Raw genomic sequence first — 19,076 nt, 5'->3', positions numbered from 1 at the left:
GATATTCCATTTTTAATAGCGAAAAATGTGTACAAATACAGCTCTCTCACATACTCAAGAATATGAAGAGACATAAATATGTATGCATGCTCCTTATGATACTCCCAACAACAGCATTGTGATATTTTCATTGTTCAATTTTTGCTTTCGTAATGTATGCAAATATGTACATATGTATGCTTTTGCGTTTTGACGTCGGCATTTACATATTGGCATGTAATAATTATGATATGAGTATAATTTTGTATGAATGCATGTATAGTAACTATTTACAGTCAATTTAGACTTGTATATTTAATAATTTAATTTGATTTTTACATAATATACTATACTAATAAATATTTTTGTATTATGTTTCTTGGTAATAGAAATTGAATTTATCACAACAATGCAAATATATATAAATATATTGTCTATCATATTAATCTTATTATCTGCCCATATGATTGCATGTAAATTAAAAACTCCGTTTAGTTCTCGTGGGCAACTACGGGCAACTGCCTCGTTTTCTTTATTATGTTTTCTTATATACAGTATTTTGCTTAAGTCTAGATACAAATATTTATCTTACATTCTAGGAAGTATATCTACAATCCACTTGAGATATGACATATGTTACAAGTGGAAAGATTCATCTTACAATCTATGAATTATATTTTGGGACCACCTAAGGTGGACAGTATTAGCAAAGTACACATAATGTTTCAATACGGACCATATGGTTATAATTTTACGATTTTACGATGCTTTACGATGGCTTGTGAGTACCCCAATTATTGAAATTATTTATTTAAAATATTAGTACCTACCTCCTTTTTGGAGTATATTCTTTTATTTTATTGTCGGTATTATCTTCGACTGGCGTCTTAGGATTTTCTAGTCCCAAGTATTTTAAATTTAGTATTTTTATATTCTATTTGGCTTTTCGCCATTCTTTTTTGTTTTATTATACCGGTAAAATTTTCGGCTGGCGTTGTTGAACTTTTTGTTCCACAATTTTAAAGTATTTTTTTTATTTTTAGTGCCGGTACTTTCTTCGGCTGGTGCCTTAAGACTTTTTTGTTCAAAGTAATATAAATTTTGAATTTTTATATTTTGATTTACATATATATATTTATATTTATTTTATATATTTTTCCATTATTTTCTGTTTTATTTTACCGGTATGAACTTCGGCTGACGTTGTAGATTATTTTCGTTCTACAATATTTTGTATAATTCTTCTTTTTACTCTGCTGGTATGAATCTTCAGCTGGCGTTTTAGGACCTTTTTGTCCCAAAATATTTTTTTTTGTTAATAAAATATTGCCGGAAAATTCTTCGGCAGGCACTTCAGGAGTCTCTGCTCCCAAGGAATTATATTTTTTTCCTTTAAATTTATTTTTCGGTTTTGTTTGTTATTTTTTTATATATATATTTGTGAGTTTCATGAAATAACATACATATGTATATAGTAATACTCACAAAAATATATAATAGTTAAATTTCTTTTTGCATAAATCCATTGTAATAACTTCATATTAAAAATATTTAAATGACATATATTTTGTTGCCCGCCTGTATTTAAATATTTGTTTTGATCTTTTCTGGGAAAGTTACTCTTTTATTCTGGAGGGTCTGGAGTTCAGATTCGCAGAACTGAGTTTATATTATAAACCGGAGGGTCCCCCTTGCGGTAGTGAATCGCGGTTTTAAAAAATATTTTATTATTTGGCTGGTCGAGCCTTCATTTGAAATTTTTTAGATTTAATTTAACATTATTTGTATATAATTGATATGCTAATAGAGTATATCTTGTTAAGATAAGATTTTATCTTGTTTTTTTTTTTTTTATTATTTTTAAACACGAACAATTTAATAATAATTTTTCATACTTAATATTAGTGGGATTATTTCCCATTTAATTAATAAATAGTATAGGCTTTACTTACAACTAATTTTATGTTGTTGTTGCTACTGCTGCTGTTGTTACTGTTGCTGTTGCTACTGTTGCGATTATTGTTGCTGCTGTTGCTTTTTGAGTAGAACTTTGGCGGTTGGTTGTGCGATGATCGTCGTTGGAGGCCGTGTGTGAGGTTTAGATGAAATAAGATGTTTTTGGCGAAATTTCTGATTTACAGAATTTTTTTGATTCTTTTGTTTTTATGAGGGGCTTTCAGCGTTTTTTATGTGGACGTATTTTTGCTTGTTGTTCGCTCGTAATCCGCTTAGACGAGGCGCGTTCGATTGGCAGTAGGCACAAACACACACTCGAAATTTTTTCAATAATTTTCTAAGTGGCGCTGAGATTTTTTTGATTATGTGTTTCTTTTTGGACTTAGCGTTTTTTGAACTTTTTTTTTTACTTTTCTCCTCAATTGAGGATACTTGATTGTTTTTCAAACGGTAACACGGGGATTTTTTGTCCCCTTAAATGGTTACCGCCGAAATATATTGTTACATTTTGGTCCGCCAGAGATTATTTCATCTCCTGGCAGGATCGCCAATTAAAAACTCCGTTTAGTTCTCATGGGCAACTACGGGCAACTGCCTCGTTTTCTTTATTATGTTTTCTTATATACAGTATTTTGCTTAAGTCTAGATACAAATATTTATCTTACATTCTAGGAAGTATATCTACAATCCACTTGAGATATGACATATGTTACAAGTGGAAAGATTCATCTTACAATCTATGAATTATATTTTGGGACCACCTAAGGTGGACAGTATTAGCAAAGTACACATAATGTTTCAATACGGACCATATGGGTCGTAAGTGTCATGTTACATATTTATGACAGATAAAGAATATGTTCATGTAATGTGAACTGGTGGTATTAACTTGTATACGCATTTGCGCATTCAGAAATTCAAATCATGATTTTATCACTTATCAATACACATATTACATGTGCGCGGATTGATCTGCATGTTCATATACATATGTACATACATTCATTTATGCTTATACTTACATATGTACATATGTATATTTGTATAGACTTCCGAACAAATAATGCACAAGCATACAAACATACATATGCGTACACATATGAATATGTCACCGACAAAAATTGAAGCATTGTTCTACAAAAACAACAATTGCCTAAATAGCATAAGCATGGCAAGCCAATATGGCAGCCGAATTGGCGAAGCTCAAATGTAGTAAAGTTTACAAGAAAAACAATTTCATTCATAAACGCAGGCGCAAATTCATTCATAAAAACAGACGCCGAAACATCTCCCCGGGCATGCCTTCGCCTACAAGCGTCTTTTCGCGACGATGGCAAAAGCTAAAAATCATAAATTGAACAACTTTCTGATGATTCTTCACAGAAAGAAGTGACAAAAGTGGCAACAAAGCCGTTTTCGATTTACAATATTTGTCTAAAATATTTTTCCGTGACTCGCAAAAATCTGCGTCGATATGTATGCACGCGCATACATCTTCATACATATTTACGCTGGTTTGTAGGCGACGCTATTCGAGCAGCAAGAGAAGCGGTAACAATCGGCGATCGTTTTTTAGTTTCTTTCGGCCGAGCTCGGATTTTCTACCAACAACAAAATGTTGTGGCGCTTTACCGTCGCGTCAGTGTTTCGACACATAGAAGTACTGAACACAATGAGCGCGACCGACTGCAAACGAATATATTAGAATACACACGTTCTTATGGACACAGTTATTGAGGCAGCTGCACAACTACATAACTGTGTCCCTAAGAACGTGTGTATTTTATTATTTGTCAGATGTCGCCTGCAGTCTGTCGTGCTCAATGTGTTCAGCACTTGACTCTTTGACAAAACGCAAGTTTCGGCTATTGGTTGACCGTGACAACGGAGATGCGAAAGAAGCGTGAGACACTTGTTATTATGAATGTGTGTATATGGCTCGCATTTGCTTTCGTAAACATACAGTCAAATGTGCCAAAGAAATAATATATTTATGTACATATGCACATATGCATGTGTCATAGAAATTCTATTGGTACAAATATGGAAATGATAACGAAATAATGCGAATATGCATATTTCATGAAGGTCATTAATTTTTTTTAAGAAATGAAGTTCATTTGACACATCTTCGCTTTGTAATAGACGAAATAAATATAACATTTTTGAAATAATTAAAAAATTAAAAAATAAAATTAATTATTTTGTATCTAATTTTTTTACTATTTTGTAAAAAAATAAAATTTTTACAATTTTTCTGAAAAAAATGGTTCATATGATACAAGATCACGCATATGTGTCTCAGAGAATGCTTCTTTACATTCTCTGTGTGATTTTGTATATATTTTTCTACAAAGCATTTCTCTTTATTCATTCTCGCATGAATTCAGTCGTTTTACATACATATGTATATTTCTGCCACTGCACGTGCTCAATTCTGCTAAATAGCAGCGAGAATGGTGAAATTCCGTGTCGCAATCTTATAAGCTCTGTTAGCCGTCCAATCGAACATCATACAGAATTAAATTTGCAATTTCTCTATGTTTTATGTTCTCTGCTTGGGTAATAGAGCCCATACACGAGCACACAAGTGCGTTCGATCGGTGTGAATTCGTTTGCCCATACACGACACACAAATCCATTTTGCGTTCGTTCTTCACAGAGTTAACATTTGCGACAGGCAAGCGCAACATTTCTTCGAATTTATTTCTAATGTAGCACTTTTATATATTTCTTTGTATTTCGATAATAAGTTATTCCAACTCTTATTTTTCTTACACTATATGTATGAGCGCTTAGGCAAAAGGCGAAAACTTTGAAGCGTGATTTCTCGGTTTTTTATCTTTACGATTATTCTTACGATTTAACGATTATTCTCAATTGTTATTCTTAATAATTAAAAAACTAAACGTCGTACCGTATTAGGGCAAAGTTTATTAACGTTGGCATGAAATTATCTTCTATTTAAACTAAAAAAAATATTAAGAAAATTCAAGTTTTAACATATTTTTAAACAGCATAAATTAAAATTTTTTTGATCAAAAGCCACTATTTATTCAATTTTTAATAAAATTTTAAATTTTACACTGTTTTTTGGAATTTTCTTAGTTTAACTAGAAGATAAAATAATAAAAAATATGAATCTATTTGAATTTTTTGTTTCCGATAGAAATTGCGACCTGCATCCTGCCCGCCGTCCGAAAACTGCACATGCGAGATGCATCGGGCAATTGCTTCCCAAAGGCAGAATACCAAAGATTTTGTCTCCAAAAAATTTGTGAAAAATGTTCAAGTATATAACTATAAAGCCTAGAAATTTCGATTGAATCAATTATTTCTTTCCCTTCCAAAAAAATACTCAAAAAAATCGATTTTTTGAAGCCTCGAAAGCAGGCTCTGCCCTTAACACTTGCCATTGTCCGCGATCTTCACTGTTCGGCGACACGAGTAAAAAAATCGTAAAAAAAACATTTTCGCGAACATGGATCGGTTCGCGAACAAGCCCATACACGATAAACCGCAAGCGCACACATACCGATCGAACGCAATTGTGTGCTCGTGTATGGGCGCTTTAATGTCATGCTTGTTGCTGTTGGTCACGTGTGGCTGTACATTCTTGTACGATGATGCCCATCCATGTGTTGATCACGTTGCACATGCGTGATGTGGCATTGGCTTGTTGTTGTTGGGCACGTGGTGGCTGTACATTCTTGTACGATGATGCCCCTCCATGTGTTGATCACGTTGCACATTCTTGTATAATGATGCCCCTCCATGTGTTTGTGCGCTTTGTTGGTAGTGTGCTGTTGCTATGTTGTATATATGTGTAGTTGTAGGTAATATGAGTCATACGTGTATGGCTGGTTGTTAACTCCCCCCTCCTCCGGTGAAAAGATCTCCTGGGGGCTTACTCTGTAAAGCGATGCGAAAGACAATGCGATTCGAAAGCCCAATGCGATGCGATAGGCAATTGATACTCTGTATTGCTTACGCATCACTAACAATGTTGTTCACCTTTGCTTTTTATTCTTTTTATGTAATAGTTGGCATTCTTGGTAGTTGCCATTACTTCCAAAAATGTCAAAGTATAAACGAGCAAAATAAAGAAAATAATAATAATTTAAAACAAATATGATAAATGCTCGTAACTCAACTTAATTAAAACGAGCGAATTAATAAATCCAGTCTTTTATTTCATTGTAATAACGAAAATTAAATTTAAATAATTACAGATTAAATTTTTAGTTTTTAATTCTGTTTCTCGCAGTTATATAGTTATTTAACTTACATTTTCCAGTTTCTCAATTTTTGTTCATCAATATTTTGTTTATATAGAAATTTTTCCTTTTCAAAGGTTAGTCTCCGTTTTTATACTCTCGCAACAATGTTGCTAACGAGAGTATTATAGTTTTGTTCACATAACGGTTGTTTGTAAGTCCTAAAATTAAAAGAGTCAGATATAGGGTTATGTATACCAAAGGGATCAGGGCGACGAGTAGAGTCGAAATCCGGATGTCTGTCTGTCCGTCCGTCCGTCCGTGCAAGCTGTAACTTGAGTAAAAATTGAGATATCTTGATGAAACTAGGTACACGTATTCCTAGGCTCCATAAGAAGGTTAAGTTCGAAGATGGGCAAAATCGGCCTACTGCCACGCCCACAAAATGGCGGAAACCGAAAACCTATAAAGTGTCATAACTAAGCCATAAATAAAGATATTAAAGTGAAATTTGGCACAAAGGATCGCATTAGGGAGGGGCATATTTGGACGCAATTGTTTTGGAAAAGTGAGCGTGGCCCCGCCCCCTACTAAGTTTTTTGTACATATCTCGGAAACTACTACAGCTATGTCAACCAAACTCTACAGAGTCGTTTTTTTCAGGCATTTCCATACACAGTTCAAAAATGGAAGAAATCGGATAATAACCACGCCCACCTCCCATACAAAGGTTATGTTGAAAATCACTAAAAGTGCGTTAACCGACTAATAAAAAACGTCAGAAACACTAAATTTTACGGAAGAAGTGGCAGAAGGAAGCTGCATCCAGGCTTTTTTTTTAAAAATTGAAAATGGGCGTGGCGCCGCCCACTTATGGACCAAAAACCATATCTCAGGAACTACTAGACCGATTTCAATGAAATTCGGTATATAATATTTTCTTAACGCCCTGATGACATGTACGAAATATGGGTGAAATCGGTTCACAACCACGCCTTCTTCCAATATAAAGCTATTTTGAATTCCATCTGATGCCTTCTCTGTATAATACGAGTATAAACATTAGGAACCAATGATGATAGCGGAATAAAACTTTACAAAAATACGGTATTTGAAAAATATTTAAATGACGGATAATGAAATCTCGATTATCACTTTACCATGCGAGAGTATAAAATGTTCGGTGACACCCGAACTTAGCCCTTCCTTACTTGTTCTAATTTATTTCTTTTTTCAATGTTTTAAAAATGTTTTTTATATTAAAATTTATATCGTTTATCACTTTTATCGAGTTATTGTGGAATATAATTTGGTTTTCGACTTGCTGTTCAAGCAGAGTCTGCTGCTTTTTGCGCGGTGGGTACGTCACATTTGAACAATGTGGTAGTTCATTTTCTTGTGTATTAAGAGGAGTCTGCTGTTTTTTATGAGGTGTGCATGCCACTTTGGAACATTGTGGTAGTTCCCTGTTTTGTGTATTTGGTTCGGTAGGGTCTGCATTTACTCCGACATGCTGCTTGTAGCTGCACCGAATGACAAGCTACCACTCATTCCATTTATTGATTCCTCTATTGACAATAACTCACTCACTTGTTGCTCTAACTGTGATAAGGGTATGAAAAGTGAGGGACCACCTCTAGTTCCCGAAATATTATTTTTGTTTCGTCGCATTTTTGCCTTTAAGTGAATCTTATAGTCTGCCCAAACCTTTAATTGATTACATTTAATCACATTTATAATTTATCTGTGCAATTATTGGAATTACCTTTTTCCACCCCGCAATGTCGCGCAATGGTGGCCCAGCTGCGTTTAAATGGGAAACTAAATTTTTCCATAAATTATTGGAGGTATTTTTGGCGTCTGGTGTTTTTAGTGATCCTTTCGATAAATCGGGATGCGCCTTCATGAAATCCACGAGAATTTCAAATTGCTTTGGTTGAGTTTGTTGTTTTATTTTCGGTGCTTCCCTGTAAATTTGTGCAAAATAGTTCATATGCACGGCGTTATATCTATATACTTTATAGGGTCTCCGACGCCTCTTTCTGGGTGTTACAAACATCGGGACAAACTTAATATACCCTGTTCAGGGTATAATTACACCAATATAGGATATCGATTAAATTTGATTTAATTATTTATTAGTGACCGGAAATATTTTATATATATCTTATTTTTCTATGTATATATGTTTTATATATATTTTATGTCCAAATGTCCTATAGGGTATACCTATTGGTGGATCTTTTATTTATTATTCAGTGCATTTTTTTCATATACATGTATGTACTTATGCAGGGATGGGCACATTTTTAGCCCGCAAAGTTAGCAAAGTGCGCACGAGGGCTAGATGAGGGGAATATCAGTTTACGGAGGGAAGGGCATAAAATGTTGCGAAAACAATCAATTACATTCCTTTATAACTTAATGTTCATCGCAGAATGGTTGCGGCAATACTGACATTGTACACAAATTAAAGAGCGGAAGTTTACTTCATATCGGAATTGCACAGTTGTGTGAACAAAAAGAGGTAAACATAATTTGCTGGTTTTAGAGTTTCGCATTAATATTTGTTTAAATTTACCTTTGAATGGTGGGAAATTCTAATCACTGGCAGGAAAAATTATATGAGTTATACTTGTATCTAAAATCAATTTTATTTAATAAGTAAACAGCACATTTTAAAACTTCACAACACCTTATGGTTGTTCCTATTTTGTTCACACCACTGTACATGCGATAGAACAGTAATGGTGGTGATGACAGTTGTAAAAATTCATTTTAGGATTAGACAGTTGTAAAAATTCATTCAAATTCAAGGAAAAACTTTTCTTAAGTTGTGGGCTTTTATACGTACATATGCAAGGCAGTTCTATATATCTGCATATATAAAAAAAAGATACTATACCATAATATATATTTGTTTAAACATATTGCATTTCCATTTGATGTAAATGCTAATATAAATATATATTATATATATATATAAATCTTCTTCTTAATTGGCGTAGACACCGCTTACGCGATTATAGCCGAGTTAACAACAGCGCGCCAGTCGTTTCTTCTTTTCGCTACGTGGCGCCAATTGGATATTCCAAGCGAAGTCAGGTCCTTCTCCACTTGGTCCTTCCAACGGAGTGGAGGTCTTCCTCTTCCTCTGCTTCCCCCGGCGGGTACTGCGTCGAAAACTTTCAGAGCTGGAGTGTTTTCATCCATCCGGATAACATGACCTAGCCAGCGTAGCCGCTGTCCTTTAATTCGCTGAACTATGTCAATGTCGTCATATACTTATCTCGTACAGCTCATCGTTCCATCGAGTGCGATATTCGCCGTGGCCAATGCCCAAAAGACAATAAATCTTTCGCAGAATTTTTCTCTCGAAAACTCGTAACGTCGACTCATCGGTTGTTGTCATCGCCCAAGCCTCTGCACCATACAGCAGGACGGGAATTATGAGCGACTTATAGAGTTTAGCTTTTGTTCGTCGAGAGAGGACTTTACTTTTCAATTGCCTACTCAGTCCGAAGTAGCATCTGTTGACAAGAGCAATCCTGCGTTGGATTTCCAGGCTGACATTGTTGGTGGTGTTAATGCTGGTTCCTAAATAGACGAAATTGGAGGATGAAGTCATGTGTAGAAGTTTGTGCAAGTGAGGAAAGTTCTCTGATCGCCATTCCCTTGGGAGTGGCCAGAAACGATTATTTTACACATGGCTCAAGCAGCTCACTACTTCCGGTCTTTGACCAAGTATCCTCTGGGTAGCCTAAGAACATCCGTGCGAAGGCGAGCTAATGTGAGATGGCGAAACATCCCCTAATTAGGGTTGTGCGCTGGGTTTGGGACCCGTCACGTAAAAAAACACCCCCAATGAAAGGAAGCAACAAGCCTCGGATGAGAGACCCCCCTTTTGATATATCTAATATATAAAATTCTCGTGTCACGGTGTACGTTATTGAACTCCTCTGAAACCGCTCGACCGATTTTCGTGAATCTTAGCGTGCATATCGGCTAGGGTGGAGAATCGGACAACATTTATTTTTCATCCTCCTAAATGTTAAGGGAAATTGGATAATTACCAAAAAGTAACCTTTTTCCATACAAATTTTTTTTTTTTAATTTTTGTTTGTTTAGTTTTTCAATATTTTTATTTGTCAAATATTTGAATCATTCAATTTCGGTCGCATGCTTTTTTTATTCTGGCTATATATGTACATATATATAAGAAAGTTGTGTTAGTTACACCATTTATAACTCAAGAACGGCTGAATCGATTTAACTGAAAATTGGTGGGAAGGTAGCTTAGAACCAGGGTAAGGACATAGGATACATTTTATTTCTTTTTGTCAAAATTTAATTCAAAGATTTCAAATCATCCTCCTTTCCTTGAATATATGCGCACAATTTTAAACAGATTCTTCCTCAAAACTAATACAATTGCTAAGTATTTGGAATAGTAGAAAAGAACTGCAACCAAATACGCAGTGAAATAGATTATAACTGGCTCAGTAATCCATCCGATTTTTTCGTCTTTCCACCCCTGAAAACCGGTTCACCATGTGCAGTCCACTAGAATGACTGTCGGTTGAACTCCAGTGAGAAATGATGGAGCTATGTTTCTATTGTCACACACCGACGCAAAAATTCGGTTTTATTTCAAACACTTCTCAGAATCAGTTATTCGTTGTTCTGAATAATAGAAATCGTATAGATGGTAGTAGTAGTATTATCTATGTATCAGCCACAGCGTAGAGTGGACGGGTCCTCTAGTATAAATATATATTATTAATTGTGATATTTTCAGTTTGGTTGTTTTATCAAAATATTCAAAGAATTGAGATTTTTTTCTATAATTGTTCTGCTAAATTTTAAAAATCTAAGTTGCTTCTGGAAATGTATTAAAATAATAATACGCGCTATAGAGAGGGAACACATATTTTCAAAAATATTAGAAATCATAAAATAAAAATATACATATTTGCGCGGTATGGCATTATTGATTGAGAGTGGTTAAGCACACAAATAGAATATAAACGCTAATGGCAGAAACATCGTATTTTGCTACGAGCGGCAAGCGTTTTGTTCTCGTTTTCATGCGAACAATATTGCCATTACTCAATACGTATACATATGTAGTTTTGCATCTAACATTTCAATTATTATTTTTCATAACATAGAATATCAAAACTGAAATCAAACTAGTAAAACTAGTTCATATACATATTAAAAAATAATAGCATTCGACTCTGATTTTGAGTTAGTTTAAAAAAATTTCGAACATATTGAAGACATTTTTTATAATTACTACAGCATATCCAGATTAGCAACCCTGCTTGTGAGAGAGCAATCTGCTGACGCGTTTCTTCTAGGAAAACCCCAAATCGTTGGAAGTTCTATGGTAAGCGGGCGGCAGAAGCGCTGTTGGCTTACCATTCACATTGCGATCTCATAAGAAAAGAAAGTTTAAAGAAATAACTTGGTTTGAAACTTTTTGATTCGAAAATTATATCTTTGTTTGGAAGTACCTACACTTGTGAATAATTTTTTTCAATAATGAAATTAAACAAACATAAAATAAGAAGAAGGTTATTTGATTTAAATTTTGGTACAATAATGCGTGTAGCTACAGCAAATGAGATTAAACCAAACATAGAATTTATTATTTGAAATAAACTAAATTAAATGCTGTTATAAAGACATATTCAAAAAAAAATATTACTAAAATAAAATATTTATTATACTTTTTGTTATTTGTCTTACATTTTATAAATTTATAGTAATTACAAAGAAACTTAAAATTGTTAGGCAATTTTACAGTTAATACCCACAGTGCAACTTCCCATATATGCGCGCGCTCTCATTTGTAAACATGGTGTGGCAAAATACGTTGCTCTCATTTGTAAATATGGAGTAGTAAAATAGGTTGCTTAGTTTGCCCGCGATGATCCCCTCATCTAGCCCTCAAAATGTGCACTCGTGCCCGAACGGGCAAAATGCCACTGAGGGCTAATATGCCCACCCCTTTACTTATGTATTACGCTTTGGTTTTTTACACAATCCTGCTTGTTTTTGTTGATCAAAAACCAAGGGTACTTTGAAGTAACGTGCGTATCTACCTACACTACACTTTTGTACAAATATTTGAGTTTTTATACAAAAAACTTTTTATGTTGTATTTGTTACTGTATTTTACTTGTACCCGATGTCGATGGGGTATATTTTTCAGTAGATGTTTTATATATTTATATGCAGCTGTATGTACATATACATATATACGCATGTACATATATACATACATATGTATATATGTATGTTCGTACGAAAAACCACGAAAAGAGAATTTACCTGACCGCAGGTAATTTTCTCAAGTTTACTCGTTTGTATGTATATAAATTATTAAAACACTCGTTGAGTTTAATCTTTTTTATTTCTCTTGTTTACACAAGAGCAGCCGTTTGTATCGGACGAGTTATTACAACTGATTTGCTTCATAAAATATTGCGACGACTACGCCTAAATACCTGACTCTTTGTTTTACCTGTCAGTTGCTGCACATGTTTTGCCGTGTGACTTGCAAAATGCAATTCGGCAATTTACCTCTTGCTTTTCCGCTGTAACGATGTTGTTGTTGTCACGCGCTACCTAGTCGACGCTTCGTTATCAGTATCGGTGGGAGAGTTGTTGTTTCGCTATTTCCACACTCAAACCTGCCGACGCACCGTCAGCAATATCGGTGGGAGTAAACCGGATACGTGTTTACCGGTGTTAACTACCCTCCCTCTTGAAATGAAGGCGTCCGCGGCTTCTTTGATGACTTTATTCAATATCCCCATGCTAGTTCGTTTTCGTTTCACTAAGATTGCTCCAATTACAGAGATGACAAATAGGAGCAAGAGAAGTGCGCCCCCTGATTGTAATGAACGGGCGTTAACGAGATCATGCAGCCTCGCTATGTGCTTAATGTTCCGGATATTTACTTTCTGTAAGTATGGTAACGATAGTAAATTAATGTGTTCGGTGAAATTTACATATTGTGCGCGTGCAGCTTCGGGATGCGATCGAATAGTTTTAGCCCAGTTGACGTAGGTCGTAGTGTTTACCATAATATCTGAATCAAATGTTACAAGGAAAGTTCCCTTCGTTAGTTTCGTCAAGTTCTGGGATTGTATAGACGCTGGTTGATCGTTGATTACCAGGATGCCATTATCAACTTCCTCAATAGCGGGAACGTTATCGGCGGATTTTGACTTACATTTTGCGGAATGTTGGTTAAGTAGTTGTAGTGTACAGGGGCTTTCCTTCAGAGGCTGACAACAGTTTGCCGCTACAGCTTCCTTGCAGTTGTAGAGTGGAATGTATCTACCATTACATTCAGCAATAACGTCTGTTTCTAGAGAGATAATCTTTCCGGCATGGATCACTGGCAGCAACTTTACATTATTACAGAATCTGTCTATTTTTGGGAATTTAATAACAAAGTAAATGCAATTCGTATCTTGAAATATCTTAATTTTAGAAATGGACAATAAATCACTTATGCTAATATTTGCAGAGTGTTCAGCAGCTAACAACTCATTGATCTCCATACCATTTAGCAGGATAGAGTTGACGATATTTAACCTGCCCAGATTGATTGACGTTAAAATGGTTTCCAATTCCATTATAACTGCTCTATTTCTGGCGGAGGCTAGAGAAAGAGATATCCCGTATCTATTTGAGTGCTTTTTGCATTTTGTAGTAATTTGTTTACTGTCACTGTCAATTCGTTTATTTTCTTTTGTGTAGCTGAATTTATAGCTATTTGTTGTTCGTTTGTTTCTAATAGGGCATTGGTTCTGGTCTCGAGCATTTTAAAGTCGTCGGAGTCTGGAGTCCCTGTTATGTATTTCCAGGCAGTCCCCAGAATATTTATACCTCTAGCGTACCGATGGTGTATTTTTATTGCGTCCAATAGTTGCAATATTTCATTAGCGTCGTTCTCTAATAGTCGTTTAATATGTGATTGTGGGAATTGGATCAGTAGTTCGTCTGTCTCCTCAGCTACTGCTTCGAATGTTGATAAATTAGTTCTATGAAGTAGAAAGTCATGCTGCTCATAAACAGCTACAGCTCCGGATGTAATTGGAATGTAATAAGAGTTGGTATAGTCGAGAATTTCCGCGTTAGCTCGAAAGCTTAACGAAATTAGAATGATCATAAGGGCGACAGAAGGGAGAGCTGTCAGTGTCTTAAATTACTTTTGTGCACTTTTCGGTCATCAATTATAACAAATGTCCCAAGATCCTTTTGGATTACTTTTTCTGTGTAAAGTTTTGAAAATTTGTTTCCTATTCTTTTATTAGTCTTCACATAAACTTTATCCCCTGGATTATACTGTCGTGTTTGTCTATTTTCATTATGGTTTTGTAAATCTTTCTGCTGAATACATGTAAGTCTAGTTTTTATTTCCCTTATTAATTCGTCCGGTATTGAATGTATTACGTCTATTGGTTTTTTGTTCGTTACTGAATGAATTGTGCGGTTGTACTTAGCTGTGGCTAGCAGAATTAGCTCAATTGTGTTAGCGATACCAGTCTCAAGCTTCTGACAGCGGGCGCTTTCCGTGAGGGTACTGTGGAATCTTTCTACCTGACCGTTCGTCGTACTATGGGCGGATGGGGGGGTGTAGATTTCGACGCCAAAGTGATTTTTGAGTATAGATTTAATGGTTTCTGAATTCAAAGATCTCTCATTGTCAAAGCCCAACACCTTAGTATTTCTGTAAAAGTTGAGAAGTTCGTATATGGCTTCTTTAACATCAACTATGGCTCTAGATTTGATTGGAAATACTATTGCAAACTTTGAGAACTTGTCTATTGATGTTAGGAAATGTGTCTTATCGGTGGAATAAACGTCAACATGAAGGATTTCTCCCGGATATTCAGGTAAAGGAGTCGATCCTATTTCTGGGTTTGGGGGATGCCGTTGGTATTTGGCCTAGTGGCATATCTTGCAATTAGAAATTATTTCCCTCAAAATTTGCCGTATTTCGGGGAAATAATAACTTTCAAGGATTTGTTCCTGGTTTTCGCGTAGTGACCGATGAGCTGGGTTATGTTCAATTTGAAGTATCTCGCGCTGGTCATCTTTGTTGAAGACATCTATTACCTGTTTGGTGGTATGACGGAATTTGGCGGCCGTATATGCCGTGACCAGCTTATCTTGAATCTTTGCCAAGATGGGCAATTCACACTGCAAGCCGTTCACAACATTTGGGTTGACACATTGTCTTATAGTTTTCATCAGTTCGCCTACGTTATTGAACGATATTCGGTGCCTCATTCGGGACTTAAATATAATTTTCGAGTTAAGCGTTGTGGAATTTCCTTCTTCAAGGACTATTTGATTCCGAAAACAATTTATGGGGTTCTTTACAGTGGGGATGGTTTGAGACACTCTGAGCGACTCTTCGCTATTCGTAGCCATGCTTGCCGAGTCCATGCCGTGGTCTAATGCATTTATATTTTGTCGGGAGAGGGCGTCTGCGACGAAGTTTTCCTTACCAGGCTTGTAATGAAACTGCGGTGAAAACTCTTCACCTTCTCTTCTTCTTCTCTTCTTTTCATTTTCGCGTTCGGATTTTTATCGGATAAAGCGAATGTGAGGGGTTGGTGGTCGGTGTAAATATTCAAATTCTATACGCCATACAAATAGGCTGCTTTCGTAAACGCAATATACAAAGCATTTTTAAAACAGATGCCCATGCCATGCCATGCATTTATGCATTGCAACCCTGCTTTACGAAAATATGCAATGTATTTATATGACGTTTATGAATGCACATGTGCATTGTCTACAGCTGTTAGAGTTAGTTGTGTTACTAAATAAATTTTTTGTGTTTACAAAAATGGATGATTTATTATTGAGCACATTAGGAAATGCGATTACTTTGGCAGAAACTACAAGTAGTAGTAATAGCTTAACAATTGCTAAAAATTTTGTAAAAATCCAACAGAGGTTGTCTGTCTTAGCTTACCGATGTGAAAATAAAATACGAATTTTAAAAATTAAAAACTTTTCAAAGAGCATTGTGGGTATGCATAATGTATGATTTTTCACATTTTCGAATGGAATAATCAACATTTAAGGTGACTTTCAACTAAATAATTAGTTACACACATATATGTATAGAACCCTAAAAAGAATTTGTTGCTTAAAAAAAGATGTCATAAAATTCCCAAATACTGTTGCAGAACAAAAACAAACATGTGACGAATTTTCAGCTAAACGCAGCCATCCGTTCCCATATGTCATAGGTTGTATAAATGGTACGCATACTATTTCCATCTCACAACCAGTTAAGGACAGTATTAGTTTTTATAATAGGAAGTGGAAGTTTTCAATTGTTGTCCAAGTAAGAATGTTAAGCTTTATTAAAAATTGTTCATTTATAATTAATTGAACTTATTTAGGCAATTGTGGTTAGTCATCTTAAGTTCATAGATGTGTTTATTGGCTACCCCGGACGCTGCCACGATGCTGCTATATGGGAAATGAGTCCTATTAGAAAGTCAATAGTCAAGGGAGAATTAAAAATTTGTTCCGGTTACCATTTATTAGGCGATTCGGCGTATCCGCTGGAAACCCTCCTAATGGTACTTTATAGAGACAATGGTTTTTTAACACCTAAAGAATTCGATTCGGCATATCCGCTGGAAACCCTCCTAATGGTACTTTATAGAGACAATGGTTTTTTAACACCTAAAGAAGTATAACAAAATTTTATGCTTAACAAGAGTTCATATAGAACAGGCATTTGGAATATTGAAAAAAAATTCCGTATTTTGAAATATATTGATGTGCTACATGCACATTTACCAAAAACTTTCACGACGGCCTGTATAATTCTTCCTAATATTATTATCGAAAATGAGACTGATGAACCCTGCGTCATAAGTGAAGAAGAACAAATTGAGCCATTTAATATCGAAAATAGCTTTTCACAATTACCAACTACAAGTCGACAGAGAGAAAAAGCCAAAAATAAACGGGACGGCATTGCCACTTTACTATGCGCATAAGTAATGAAATATTAACTGTTTTTTAAGTAATAAAACATGAATTTGATATAAAACTAGTAATCTCGGCTCGTTTACCTGCTACAAAGACGCCTCAATCGCCTCCCTCCCTCCCTGCAGCACCTTTTGCTATCCGTATCCCTTGCCCAATTCCACTGCCACTCCCACCCCCAATCGAACATTAGCCTTCCTAAGGCTATTTATTATTGCTTTATTGCATAGAATAGTTTTATTAAAATTAAAATCACATTCATTGTCAAAACGCTACATTTGTTAAACTTAAAAATTCATTGCATATTTAAAAAAAAAACTTAAATTAAGTAATTAAAAAATTAGGTATTAAGATTACGTTCTAATATTTCGTATGGATCTTAGTTCCTGCACTTTTTCCTTTTCAATGTTTACTTTTTCCTTCTCAATCTCCACCAGTGCCTCTAACAATTTTGCTTGTTTTTCCGATTCGGAGGCCAAGAACTCAATGACTTCATTTCTCTTCCGTTTTTGGGCAGTTCCAACTACTTTGGTGAACTCTGATGATGGTGCAGAAGGTGAAGGCGATGGAGTATCATTTGATGATAAATCATAAGTTAGTTGATCCAAAGAATAATCGAGCATGTTATCAGGTACAGATATACTGCTACGTGTACCATAAACATCATCCATCTCATCAAAAAAGTCCCAATTTGTGGCAGACTTACCGGACGTTCCATTTCTTCTTTTTATTTTTCTATACGTCCCTAACATATTGGTGAAGCAGCGCGTTATCTCTTCTACTGAAGGGGAAAATGTATTGTCCAGTTCTTGAATTTCCCGTCGAATTGTTTGCCAAATTGTGCTGCGTTTTTTTATTTTGGCGGTGAAGTCACTTTCATGGCGAAGTCTTATTGACATGAGCAATTTTTTACGCTCTTGCGTCCACTTTTTATCACTACAAAGAAAAATTACGTGAAATAACAATTAAATTCTAATAAAAATATATACTTCATTAAAAATTACTTACTTCATTGGCGAACCATCCATTTCAACTCTTGCCGTTTCTTTTGACTGCAATGCATGTAAAACAAAAGTCATGCACATTTTGACAACTCATGCGCATGAAATAGGGTTGTCATTCATTTATGAATTCAATACTTTGTCTAAATTATTACAGTGGCGTTTACGAATAGTATGCAATGCATGTATGCTTTGCATATTGCGTTTACGAAAGCAGCCATAGTTACGCAGCTTTTGTAGAGCCCATACTATTGCCAGCAGTTCTCTCTCATTGGTAGCGTAGTTCTCTTCGGTTGAAGAGAGGGTCCTGGAAATCACCGTGATAGATCTTCCATTCTGTGACAGAACGGCATAAGAAGAGGCATCTGTAGTCAGATCATATGTTTGCTTGTACTCAGGATAAAGAAGTAATACGTCTTCTGATCCAAGGATTTTCTTAATCTTATTAAATGCATTAAGTGCTTCTTCATCAAGAGTAATTTGAATTTTCTTCGACTGATTAGCGCCTATATTTCCGTTTTCCCCCCTTAGGTACTTCGTTAGAGGTCTCGCAATCGAGGCATAGTCCTTTATAAACCGTCGATAATATCCTGCTAATCCTAGGAATGAACGCAAAGCTCTTAACGATTTTGGGATAGAAAATTCTAAAATGTCTTTGACTTTGTCGGGGCATGTTTTGATTCCCTCCTTTGATACGGTAAAGCCTAGAAATTCAACACTTGCCTGAAAGAACTTGGATTTTTCAAGGGAAACGCGCATATTAGCATCGAAAAGTTTTGTCAGGATTTGCTCAATGTCCTTACTGTGTTGTTCGGCAGTTTGGGAGAAAATTATAACGTCGTCTATGTACACATGACATGTTTTCCCAATTTCTTCTCTA

General features: G+C 35.3%; 1 protein-coding gene across 1 annotated transcript; it reads right to left on the bottom strand.

Annotated features, from left to right (window-relative positions):
- Positions 1–7,479: 7,479 nt before the first annotated feature.
- LOC126763959 (uncharacterized) lies at positions 7,480–8,155 on the bottom strand. Its single transcript, XM_050481731.1, has 2 exons — positions 7,918–8,155; positions 7,480–7,859 (listed from the first exon to the last, which is right to left on the bottom strand). The coding sequence occupies exons 1-2, from the start codon at positions 8,143–8,145 to the stop codon at positions 7,653–7,655; spliced, it is 435 nt and encodes a 144-aa protein (XP_050337688.1). The 5' UTR covers positions 8,146–8,155; the 3' UTR covers positions 7,480–7,652.
- Between the last annotated feature and the right edge of the window lie 10,921 nt (positions 8,156–19,076).

Source organism: Bactrocera neohumeralis, unplaced genomic scaffold (genome assembly GCF_024586455.1).
Source record: "Bactrocera neohumeralis isolate Rockhampton unplaced genomic scaffold, APGP_CSIRO_Bneo_wtdbg2-racon-allhic-juicebox.fasta_v2 cluster09, whole genome shotgun sequence".
NCBI classification, from domain to species: Eukaryota; Metazoa; Arthropoda; class Insecta; order Diptera; family Tephritidae; genus Bactrocera; species Bactrocera neohumeralis.
Note: the sequence above shows the minus strand (reverse complement) of the source record. Positions and strands in the feature narration are given on the sequence as shown.